This window comes from Colobus angolensis, unplaced genomic scaffold (assembly GCF_000951035.1).
Source record: "Colobus angolensis palliatus isolate OR3802 unplaced genomic scaffold, Cang.pa_1.0 Scaffold26, whole genome shotgun sequence".
NCBI lineage: Eukaryota > Metazoa > Chordata > Mammalia > Primates > Cercopithecidae > Colobus > Colobus angolensis.
The window spans coordinates 4,575,304-4,587,699 of NW_012115821.1; the positions used below are offsets into that span (position 1 = coordinate 4,575,304).

Genomic DNA, 12,396 nt, shown 5'->3' on the forward strand with positions numbered 1-12,396 from the left:
GTCCTGCACAGATCAAGGGCATGGCCCTAGTTTTAAGGATTGTTACTCCCATTTTTTCCAATTAAAAAACCAAGGCCCAGAGAAGAACTAGGTTATTTTGTCAAGGTTGCAGAGTTAGTAATGTATGCTGGAAATTGCTAAAAGAATATATTTCAAGTGCTCTCCCACACCAAAAACAAAAACCAAAAACTATATGAGAAGATGGATGTGTTAATTTGCTTCAGTATAGTAATCATTTCACTGTGTTTAATTATTTCACTGTGTTAGGTGTATATCAAAACATGATGTTGTATGCTTTAAATACAGTTGTCCCTCAGTATATGCAGGGACTCAGTTCCAGGAATCTCAAATATACCAAACTTCATTCATACTCAATTCCTGCAGTTGGTCCTGCAGAGCCCACGTATGTGAAAAGTCAACCCTCTTGGGCTTTACATTTTGAGAATAAAAATCCACCTATAAGTAGACCCTCACAGTTCAAACCCATGTTGTTCAAGAGTCACGTGTATACAATTTTTATTTTTAATATATGTTACAGAGTTAGTTAAGGATCAAATAAAGATGTAGTGATTCTAGCCTGGCATTCTTTCTACTAAATCTTTTGGAAATACGAGAGAGGATACTGATTCAATAAAAATTTCACTTCACCATATCAAGAAAAGGACAAAAGAAGACAAAATAATTAATGGTATTATTTAGTCTGTCTTTGCATAGAAGAGAAAGGTGATAATTAGTGGTTAAATACTAAAAATATATAATAAAAATAATGAATCAAAGCTGTATCTGTGAAGCTGTGCCAGTCTGTAACTTTTGATGATTGATGGCAACTTCTGTTGTTATTCTATTGAAATGAGAACAACAGATACAAATTACTATGTTCTTTACTAGAACGTAAGTCCCTTGACAACAGGGACCAAACCCTAAAATTTAAAAAGGTCAAGAAAGCCACAGTAGCCACTCCTGCCTGTAGCATGAGAAAAAAAATGACAGCACTTACTTTCCCTTCTCTTGTGCCTACCAGCCTGAAGAACTTAATTTATAGATCCTCAAGAGATATTCAACTATGATTGTTTTCTTCTTTATTTAGTTGTCTGTTTTGATGCCAAGATAAACTTCGATGACAACGCAGAATTCCGACAGAAAGACATATTTGCTATGGACGACAAATCCGAGAATGAGCCCATTGAAAATGAAGCTGCCAAATATGATCTAAAATACATAGGACTAGATGGGAACATTGCCTGCTTTGGTAAGAAGCAGTTATATCAAAAGAATGCTTTGTGGATTTTTATAGAACCCTTGATTTCTGAAATGTCATTTACCAAGAAGAAGTAAGCATACAAGTTTTTTTGTAGCTGAAAGGTGGTAGGAAACAATCCAAGTTTGTTCTCAAAGTTTGTTTTGATTAATGGTTACTGGGTTAAAGCAGAATTTCTCAGCTCTGGCAGTATTGAGAGTTTGGGTGGGATAATTCTTTGCTCTCCTGTACATCATAAGATATTTAGCATCCTAACCTCTAGATACTAGTAACAACCCCCAGTTGTGATGACAAATAAACCCATGTAAATCAATAAATTAAAATGAGTCTTCAGACAGTTCCAAATGACTGTGGTATACAAAAATCACCCCAATTGAGAACTACTGGCTTAAAACATCTGTTAAACTTTGCTTAGTAAAAAATTAGAACCTTTGCTGCTCAACTCAGTATTAATATGCTAGAGATCTTCTGAAATTTAGGTTTAAAACAAAATTCCTTTATCAGAGGAAATAGAAGAGGACATACACTTTAACCACTTTACAAAAGTTTCAGATTCTGTGATAACCAAATGATAAAATGTTTAATCCATTATGCTAGTTTATTAATAAAACAATTGATTTCATCACACTCATCTAAATTTGTGAAAATGGCTTCTCCAGCTGAGATAAGAATGAGGCTCTAGAGGCAGTACAGTTTCTATTATTGTTCACAGCTTATAGTGCTCAGATTTATATGCTTCTGACTTAATTGCACAAGACTATGTTTCTGGTAGAATCAATTCATTGTACTGGAAACTGAGGTCTTAATTTTAATGGAATTAAAATAAAAATGATTTGTAGCTCATTAAACCAACGATATCATTATATTCAGAACTGAAAAGACCTCATCCAAGAGTTTGCTGTTCAGTACAATAGAAAATGACATCCAATTACAAGTGATACCAAAAGCTCTTGCTTTGTATTGGAGCAATAACTATAATGTACCAGATCACTCACATCATTCTGATCCTGATAAGCTAATGCACTCTCAATATTTGTAGGCATTTAGAAAGGGGAAATGTGTATGGTTTTAAAACAAATTAAATACAGATTATTTATAACCTCTGTAGGAATGTGCATGGTTTGACCACGTAGCAGCCTCAGAATCTATGATTTACGCATTTCAAATTGTTTTAAGATTCTGTATAAAGCATTTTTATTTCAGTTACTCCAAATTTAATTAGTCACAGTTCATAGGCTTTTCTAGGGAATTGGAGGGTCAGAAAAATGAAGGGTACTTTACCTTGTGAATTTCTGCTGTGTTCAGGAGATTTTTTTTTTTTCTATCTTGAGGAAAGTAATTTTATATCATTAAGCTTAAGAAGCAAAATAAGTGCAATTGATCAATAAAACTTAGCCCTGGAAAACAAGAATTTTGATGTTAAAACTCTTCACCTACTTTCTTAGGAAGGGCTCCTAAGATGTTGGCACATTTTGGTTCCAGTTTTAACGATTGGGTTGCTGGTGAGCATTGCTCATGTTAATTTGAAAAAGGAACAAGGACATAGGAATATTGTTTTTGTGCTGTCATTTGTTCATTTGTTTCTAAGTTTATCCACGTAACATTATATAAACATGCATGACCTGTACTAAGTGTAAAAAGGTATAAAATCCCACTGAAGTTGGGACCCCTGTGCTTCAATCCCAGAGATGCCACATTCAGAGGAGCATATTCTCAGCAAGCAAAACATTAAGAGAATTCCATTCTTCACTCCTGTTTCTTAAAGTATATTAAAAAGAATGTAATTCATAGGCCCTAGCAACTTCTCATAGCTTGTTTCTCTGCCTCCTGATTCTCTTAAGCTTACACTTTCCAGAACCTAAAACTTCCTTCTTTACTTCTGGCCCAAATTGGTTACTTACTTAAAGCTTTCCTTCTTTCTGTTTCCCAGATTGATTTAACTTCCTAATCCATCCTGTTCCTCATTCCCAAGTCTTTATTGCTTCATTGTTTGCATATACATGTCCTGATTCTTTATGCTAAAAGTCTTTGACCTAATCTGGTTTAATGGCATTCCAAACAGGACATAAATTGGCCTGGCAATGACAGAGTTCTCTCTTGGCAATATGGGGGAGGGAAAATGTTTATGGACCATTTCATGTTGCTAAATTTAGCCTGTCTTGTGTCCCATTTGCATTTCACAGTGAATGGTGCTGGGCTCGCCATGGCTACTTGTGATATCATTTTCCTTAATGGTGGGAAGCCAGCCAACTTCTTGGATCTTGGAGGTGGTGTAAAGGAAGCTCAAGTATATCAAGCATTCAAATTGCTCACAGCTGATCCTAAGGTAACCTTTCTCTTTGTAGGAAGATTATATGTCAGTTTAATTTCTTACCGTCAAGAGTTCACTTGTTCTTCCTGGTAGAGTTTATGAGTCAATATGTGTACTTTGCAGCCGCAGATGCAATTTCTATCTTTTTTTTGAGATGGCGTCTCCCTCTGTTGCCCAGGCTCAAGTACAGTGGCGTGCGATCTTGGCTTACTGAAACCTCTATCTCCTGGGTTCAAGCGATTCTCCTTCTTCAGTCTCTTGAGTAGCTGGGATTACAGGTGCATGCCACCACGCCCAGCTAATTTTTGTATTTTTAGTAGAGACAAGGTTTCTCCATGCTGGCCAGGCTGGTCGAACTCCTGACCTCGTGATCCGCCCGCCTCGGCCTCCCAAAGTGCTGAGATTACAAGCATGAGCCACCGCGCCCAGCCTGCAACTTCTATCTTATATCGCATTGGAATACATGATGATTTAACTCTCGTTTTGGGTAAAAGGCTTATAAATAGCCCCTGGGATCTTACTTCAGAGGTTGTGTGTACAGTCCTGAGAGGTGGAAGGAAATAAAAAAGATACAGTGTGCCAGTCGAAACACTGGTTGGCATGAACTTTATTTGGTAATTTACACAGAAGCGACTGGTGGTATACTTACATGATTTAGAGGGAAGGCATACTATGATTCCTTCCATAAAGATGCTGAAGGTATTACCAAATATTGGAAAATCTTAGGGTTATACGATCATATATCACTGGGAAATAATGGCCCCACCTTCTTTTGTATGCTTTCTCATTTTTATCTCTGACCATTAGTTTGTAACATATGCACTAAGTAGCAGATAACGGTACCTGGTTTCATAGTTTCTATTGCTGCTTCATGTGCATCTTTTTAACTTGAGGGTAGCTGACTAGAATGTAGCTACCACACCATGCTAGGGGCAGTGTGGGCATTCAATTAATATTTAATCAGCTAGTTTAGTAACCCAGTTAAATATCAGTATGCTTTGTTTCACCTGTAGATACTCAGTTGACTATAACGTGGTTTAGGTAGATGCTTATTACATAGAAAGACAAAATATTTTGAAAGTCTAATGTACATGGTTCTCATTTCATTCTTTTAACAGCCCTGTGAAGTATGTATATGCCACAATTTGATAAAAAACTTTTTCTTTAATTTTTTAATTACTTTTTTTAGAGACAGGGTCTCATTCTATTATCCAGACCATAGTGCTGTGGCATGATCATAGCTCACTATAGCCTCGATCTCCTGAACCCAAGCTATCCTCCCCGCACAGCCTCTTGAGTAGCTAGGACTACAGGTACACGCCACCATGCCTGGCCAATTTTTTTTAAATTTTCTGTCTCGCCATGTTGCTCAGGCTGGTCTCAAACTCCTGGCCTCAAGTGATCCTCCTACCTCAGGCTCTCAGAGCACTGGAATTACGGGCATGAGCCATCACAGTTGGCCTAAACTTTATTTGAGAATCATTGTCTCAATATTGTTAGATTATCTAATAAATTGAGTTGGTTACTAAAATATCTGAAGATGTAGGGAATCTGAATCATTACTAAGAAAATCATAAATGAAAATAATACCAGATTTTTAAAAAATGAAATGTGGTCTGAACTAAATATGGAAGCTTCCCATTAATAAATATACTGGCAATAGCCTGTTTTGTTTTGCATGTGTAAAATTTTGTCACAAAACAGACGGCAAGGTATTATTAGCACTTATTTTCAATTCTCCAGTGCCGTTCAGGAATAGCGAAGTTATTGAAGTTCAAAGGCAGCCAGCCATGAGGAAGGTATTCGCCAAAAGAACAATGTTTCCACTTACATAAGCACTTTGTTTTCATTGGTTAGGTAGAAATACCTATCAGTGGCTCTCTAATTATGTATTAATTCACTTATTCTTTCTTCCTACTGCTTTCTAAGGGAGGAATCGTTTTCCTCCCAGAGATTCCCAAACCAATTGAAATCTGTATATACCGAGAGACACAGCTCCATAAGCTGCTTGAACCACAGAGTACCCAGAGGACAGACGACTGTAATAAAATACTGAACTTCCAGCGTCTACTGAAACTCTGTGCAAAGAATAATAGAGAGTCACTGAAAGATGAAATCTACCAGGACAATCATTGGATTTCCCTGAAATAGCTTTTCTTAGTGCCTCACCTCAAATTTTAATTTTGTAAAACCTATAGGGTGGGGAGGGAGAGTGGAAAAATTACTGTCAGAGCCATTTTTTCCTTTTTAAAAAACCATTCTCCTCCAAAATTTTGACTTTATGGAATATTTTCAAATGCTTGGATTATTTCAACTTTTTTTTGAGATTAGCTGTCATCTTGGGTAGATAAAGGTATGTGGGAGTTATTTTATTTTTCTCATGCTATATCAGGAAAATGAATGCACAGCTCATCTCACAGTACTTTTTCCAAATCTTGAAATTTCAAAACCGGTTAAAAAACATAGAAATGTAATGAGTATTTTCAATCCTGGCTTCGTTTCACAAAATTTAGAGAACAGAACCTAAAAAATAGTATAGATGAGTTGATGTGATTTTGCAAGGAAACTGGCTGTAGTTTTTGGCAGTAATTATTTCGTGTCCACATGCCCAAAAGTAGAGGTTCCTGAGAGCCCAAAGCTAATTATTTCAAAGGTATCGATTGTCTTGTTAGATAAAATGATTAGTAAGTTGAATACACAGAAAGTCAAAATTACAGAACACCAGTTTTTGTTAAACTTTTATCAACTGATATTAACAACTGCTTATTTGCAGTATGTCTAAGATAATTCTGTTGATTAGTAAACACAACATCATTGAATAAAAATATGACAGGTTGACATATATTTCTACTCATGATGTCAGTCATAGAGCTGAAAATTTTGCTTATTTTGCTTGACTGTTAACCCAAATGCTGATTTTCACTTGGACCTAACACAAGTATCTCTATAACTAATGTGTTTCTTATTATTTTATCTTATATATGAAATCAAATTCCTCTACCAAACTGAATAAAACAAGAGTCTTTTCAAGATAAACTCACTGAACTGAATTCATATGAAGTGTATCATTAAATATTTTATAATTCTCTTATCTTCCAGCTGAGCTTGAGATGAGAGAAAAGTAATAGAGTTTGTTCTGCTGGTGGTCTTCATCATTTTGATTTAAAGAATTCTAAGCATTAGTATTCTTTAAATCATAAAGAGCAAAAATAATATAAAATAGGAAATAGAAGTAGGGTTTTGTGGTTTTCTGTTAAGAATTGGAAGACATTTAAAAGAAAAGCACTATATAGAATATTATCCTTGGGTTTTTGTTTTCCAAATTATACCCTGGTTTCTATTTTAGTTCTGAACTTAGAATTCCAGAGATGTAGCAAATGTAACAAACTTTTGTGTAAGTTTGCGTTCACTTACACAAAACACCTTGTGTTTGCTTACACGAAACATCTTGTGAAGTGAATACAAGGAAAGGACACTTGGCATGAATCTCCCCAGTGACCCCAACTCTGTTGGCCAAAGATAAACAAATCTTTTGCTCTCTGAGGGCCTAGTTTTGAAAAGCAAAAGTACATGATTGGCATTAGTAAAGGCAACTCATTGGATTTGATTGTACTTCCTGGTTTAGATCCAACTTTGAGTCATATTTTCAAAGCCCTTGAAATATCTATGAAGAAATGTGCTACCTAAGCACCAAGGACAAGTTGAAGAATGGAAGGGACTCTTAGTGGGATTCTCTTAGTGGGATTCTCATGCCAGACTGCCTGGGTTCCAGTATTGTCTTTACCACTTACTGGTTGTAGGACCTTGGACCCACTATTTAACTTCTGTGTGCCTTGGTATCCTCATTTATAAAGTGGTGATAATAGCAGTGCTTACCTCAGAGGGTTGTTTTGTTACACAAATTGAGACACACATGCACACTTGCCATTTAGAGGGAAAATACTTTCATATGACAGTATCATTTAAAAAATTTAATAAACTTTATATACAAACAGAACAGTATACAAATTTTAAGTATACAGCTTGATGAATTATTACAAAGTGAACATATCATCTAACCTCCAGCCAGATGGAGAAATAGAACATGGCCTGGCATGGTGGCTCATGCCTGTAATCCCAGCACTTTGGGAGGCCAAGGAGGGTGGATCACTTGAGGTCGGGAGTTCGAGACCAGCCTGGCCAAAATGGTGAAACCCCATCTCTGCTTAAAATACAAAAATTAGCCAGGTGTGGTTGCAGGCACCTGTAATCCCAGCTAATCAGGAGGCTGAGGCAGGAGAATTGCTTGAACCCAGGAGGAAGAGGTTGCAGTGAGCCGAGATCGCGCCATTGCACTGTAGCCTGGGAGATAAGAGCAAGACTTCATCTGAAAAAAAACAAAAAAAAAAGGAAAGAAAAGAAAAAGAAATAGAAATGGAAATAGAACATAACAGGGATCCTGGAAGCCTCCTCATACTGTCCCCATCATTTTCCTACCCTGCTTTCTCTCCACAGGTAATTTCTTTTCTTTTTTTGTTTTTCTTCTGACTTTTAGCCTCCTGAGTAGCTGGGACTAAAGGCATGTGCCACCATGCCCGGCTAATTTTTGTATTTTTAGTAGAGACGGGGTTTTGCCTTGTTGCCCAGGCTGGTCTTGAACTCCTGACCTCAAGGGGTCCTCCTGCCTTGGCCTCCCAAAGTGCTTGGGTTACAGGCAGGAGCCATTGTACCTGGCCCTCAAAGGTAATTTCTAATATCACAGATTTGTTTTGCCTACTTTTAAACTTAATATCACTGGAATCATGTACTGTATACTCTTTTGTATTTGTTATCTTTTACTTTACTTTTGCTACTTGTTAGTCTTTTCAATTTTAGTCATTCAGTTAAGTATGAGACATTATCTCATTATGGCCTTTCTGTCATGACTAATGAGGTAGAGTACCTTTTCACATATTTATTAGCCATTTGAATATACTCTTTAAACTTCTATTGCCTCATCTATAGACATGAAAATAATACCCTAAAACATTGTTTTAAGTACCAACTTGCAAACCTTTCTAAAGCACAGTGAAAACTTTAGCTTTTGATATTTTCTGAGTGTTTCATTCCATTATCACTTCCAAAACTTAGATTTAGAATAAATGCACATCTACAGAAATGGGAGGTGTCTGATACAGGTTCAGTGATAATCAGTGTTACTGCATGTGTTGTTTTGAAATTGACATGCAGATGGAAGGTGTAAGTGACTCAGTAGCTTACAATGATTCTCTGCTCAGACAACCAAGGAAACAATTTAATAAAGGGAGGATTAAATTCATGTTTGCAAGAAGAACAAAATATCATTTGTTATAAATTTGAGAAGAGGCCAGCTCTTTTTGTACTCTATGGTATATGCTTCAGAAACTTCAGAATGTGAAGCCAGAGAAGTAAAACTGCATGCCATATTTTCAGTATTAGGTATATGCAAATGCCTTATATTTTAATAAATATATTTTAGGATTCACTTGCGCTATCTCATATTTTTAAATTATTGCACATTTAGAGTTTATTTAAGTACAAAGAAGAATATCCTGTTTTCTTTCAGATACATGCTTATAACAGAGGCACAGAGCTGTTTAAACATAAACTGAGGTGCCATAAAATTGTCAAGAGTTGATTTGAATAACCAGTGATTCACGGGTTGAGCAGCTCCAAACCAAAAGTGCTTCCAGGGCTCCATCAAAAGAACGTAAAGGGAAGACTTTTATAGGGCAAACACGAAAGTAAGGCAAAGAAAATATTGGATTGGTTACAGTTATCCTGTTGCCTTATTTGGTCTATCCTGCTGGAAAGTTCTAGTTATGTAACGGTAAGTTAGATAACTAGAACTTTCTGCTTCCAATTGGTTAGCCTTAAGTTAAGTTTTTTTTTTAACATAGGCATTTACAAGAAATAGCTGAAGTTTTGTTTATGTCTGCAAATCAAGCAGAGTTAAGATCACTTATGAGGCCTAACTGGCTTTGTCTCCTCGGAGACTCTTCAGGTCTGGTGTCCATTTTAATTATTGTAACAAAGCAAAACCCATTTCATTACACACCACATGTATTTGCTGAAATAGCTTATCTGCAAGCGATTGTTTTATTGGTAGGGCAATAGAACTCTTGTAGGAATTTATTTTCGAATACAGTGCTCAATACTTTATACAACGCGAGCATTATTTTTGAAACAACTACCTTGCATTTCTATTCTTGCAGGCTTGCTTGAAAATATATTTTTTTTTTCGTATAGAGTGGAAAAGATTAAAATTCCAGGCAGCCATTCTTTCTAGTGGTAGTCGACCTTATAGTCTAGTCTGTTAAGAATGATAAAATTAATTTTGTGTTGATGAATTTGCAGCTGGTCATTTAGTCTCCACTTCCACTTAGAATAGCTCCTTATTTAGGGGCAGTCACTCTGCATAAGCTAGAGGATGGAAAACCGTCTACTACTCTGGGCCCTTTTCTTTTTTCCCCTGGCAGTAGTTTTCCCACTGCCAGGAATTCACAAATGTTGATTTTTGTATATCTTTTCCTGATGTCCAGTTAATTAAAATTTCCAATAATGTCTGGCCCTCCTTGCCCACCTCACGCTTGTCCATTTTACCTGCCAATACTTCTCAGTAATAAATGGGTCCTGGTGACTGCATTTGGTTTTGTATCTTCCACATGATCAGTGTATCTGCTAGCTACCACATTTTCAAACCATCCCTAATGGAACACTCAAAATCTATTTTCATGCTCCTCACTGACATACCCTCAGAAACAAATCGAAAATAAGATTTTTACTCTTTACTCTGTCTTCAAAATCCAGATTTTAATGCACCCTAGTTTGTTTTATAGTAAGTGACTTAAAGAATTTAACAGATTTGGGGCTTAGTAAATTTTGTCGTTAGTCCCAGCAAGCTTAGGAATTGATTATGAGTCATCTGTGTAGATGCCTTTGTAGACTGTTAAAGAGAAATGAACCATGAATCAAAGTATAATGCCATGTAGTTTGGAAAAATATATAATTATTAGAAGAGTTAGGGTTATTGTTTTCCTTAATGTTATTGCATCGAGAAAAGAAGGAATTGAATGCAACAATTAGAAAACAGTGCATTTCTCAGAAAGAAAATCAATAGTGGTCAAGAATAATGTCAAGAATCTCTGCATCTTAAGAATAATCTTCTGTGGCAGGGCATCTGAAAGTTGTACTATTATTATTTTTGAGATGTTACTTTACAATTCAGATAAAGCCTGGTAAAGGTATCATTAGATGTGGGTAGTGAACTTAGGAAAATCATTCAGAAGAACAAGGCTGAAATCCTTTTGACTGTGAAGGTCTCTGATTCCTTTCCTGTATAGTAGAGGTGAGATGTAGTCTTGTGGGATGTACCCCATGGATTCAGGAGACTGCAGATACTATGAATCCTTTTTTGCCTCCTTCCATGCTGCCCCACCCACTGTCAGAGAATTAGGAATTAGGAAAGATGGTCTCATTCCTAAACGAGCAACATGTCCATATGGGCTTGCCTAAGAAATTGGCTCGACTTAGTAGTTTGCTAAATAGTCTTTTGTCTTTGTTTTAGGGCATTGTATAAATAGTAGTCCCTTTTCCTAATTATTGAAATAAGGAAAAACAAAACAGAAAATGATAAGATAGATTATATATATCTATTTATATATACCTTTTTGAAAAACATATATATACACACACTAGTTTCGACAAAACTAGACTTGTATCACATAATTGACAATATTATATAGTCTACTTTCTTTCATTTTTTTATGTCTGTTTTGCCTGTCCTGGTACAGTTCTTTATAACATTTTCAGTGGTGGAATGGTATTTATTGGTTTGGATATACAAGTTTACTTAACCTAGTGCTCTGTTATTTTATACTCAGGATGTTTCAAATTTAAAATAATGCTGTGAACCTCCTTGTACTTGTAACTTTACATAAAGCTGGGATTATTTGTGTAAGATAAATTCCTAGAAGCATAAGGGTCAAAACATATGCAGATTTTAAGGTTTTCACATGTATCGCTGAATTACCTCAATAATAGTTAAAGGACCTGTGGAGGGCTAACTTCAGTGAGATGAGTGCCCATTTATTTTCTCATGTCTTGGCTATCATTGTCGTGATTCTTTACTAACAGGAGAGGTAGCATTTTTAAATCTTTTTCTTTTATTCAGCAGTTTTAATGCCTCTTTATGACTTGCCTTTTCATATTTTTTGTCTAGTTTTCCATTATTACGTCACTCTCACAGTGATTTAGAATACAAGACTCTGTGTGTGTGTGTGCGTGTGTGTGTGTTTGAGATCAAGGGAATGGGTAGTTTTATATATGTCATCACTCATGTTTTCCTGCATCCTGACTCTTGTCTTTAAATTTGTTTATATAAATTTTGATGTCTCACTATAATAAAGTATGTATACTTGAAATGCTTTTGTGTAGAGTATATTGAGATCACCTCATGCCCGTTAGTGTTTTTTACTATGATTTCCTTAGTTTCCCCTGAAACTTGTTTTAAGACTTTTAAAATTTGTCATTTCATAGATCAACATACCATGGTACAATTTCAAGTAAAAGATGGTATTCTCCCCCCACCCCTCCCACAAAGGGAACAGTTCTCCCAGTCTGTTTAAAGCAAAATGAATATTAGGATCAGAAGTGACATGTTCCTCTAGTTATTAATAGGATTCTTATTTATTTCCAAGGAATGCTTTTAAAGCATTGGAGGAATTTCACTGTAATCTAATCTACATTGTTTTCTCTTAGTATTCTTAGTATAGTTGATCATTATTTGCTTATTCTGTATTTTGAAATTTGCCTGTGTGCTAAGATTAAT

At 35.9% G+C, this 12,396-nt stretch overlaps 1 protein-coding gene across 1 annotated transcript in view; it reads left to right on the top strand.

Annotated features, from left to right (window-relative positions):
* Positions 1–12,396, top strand: part of SUCLG2 (succinate-CoA ligase, GDP-forming, beta subunit) — a 222,069-nt gene that overhangs the window by 111,976 nt on the left and 97,697 nt on the right. The window contains exons 7-8 of the mRNA XM_011947171.1: positions 1,088–1,249; positions 3,442–3,584. Of these exons, the coding sequence (XP_011802561.1) occupies positions 1,088–1,249; positions 3,442–3,584 (305 nt within the window). The remainder of the gene's footprint in view (positions 1–1,087; positions 1,250–3,441; positions 3,585–12,396) is intronic.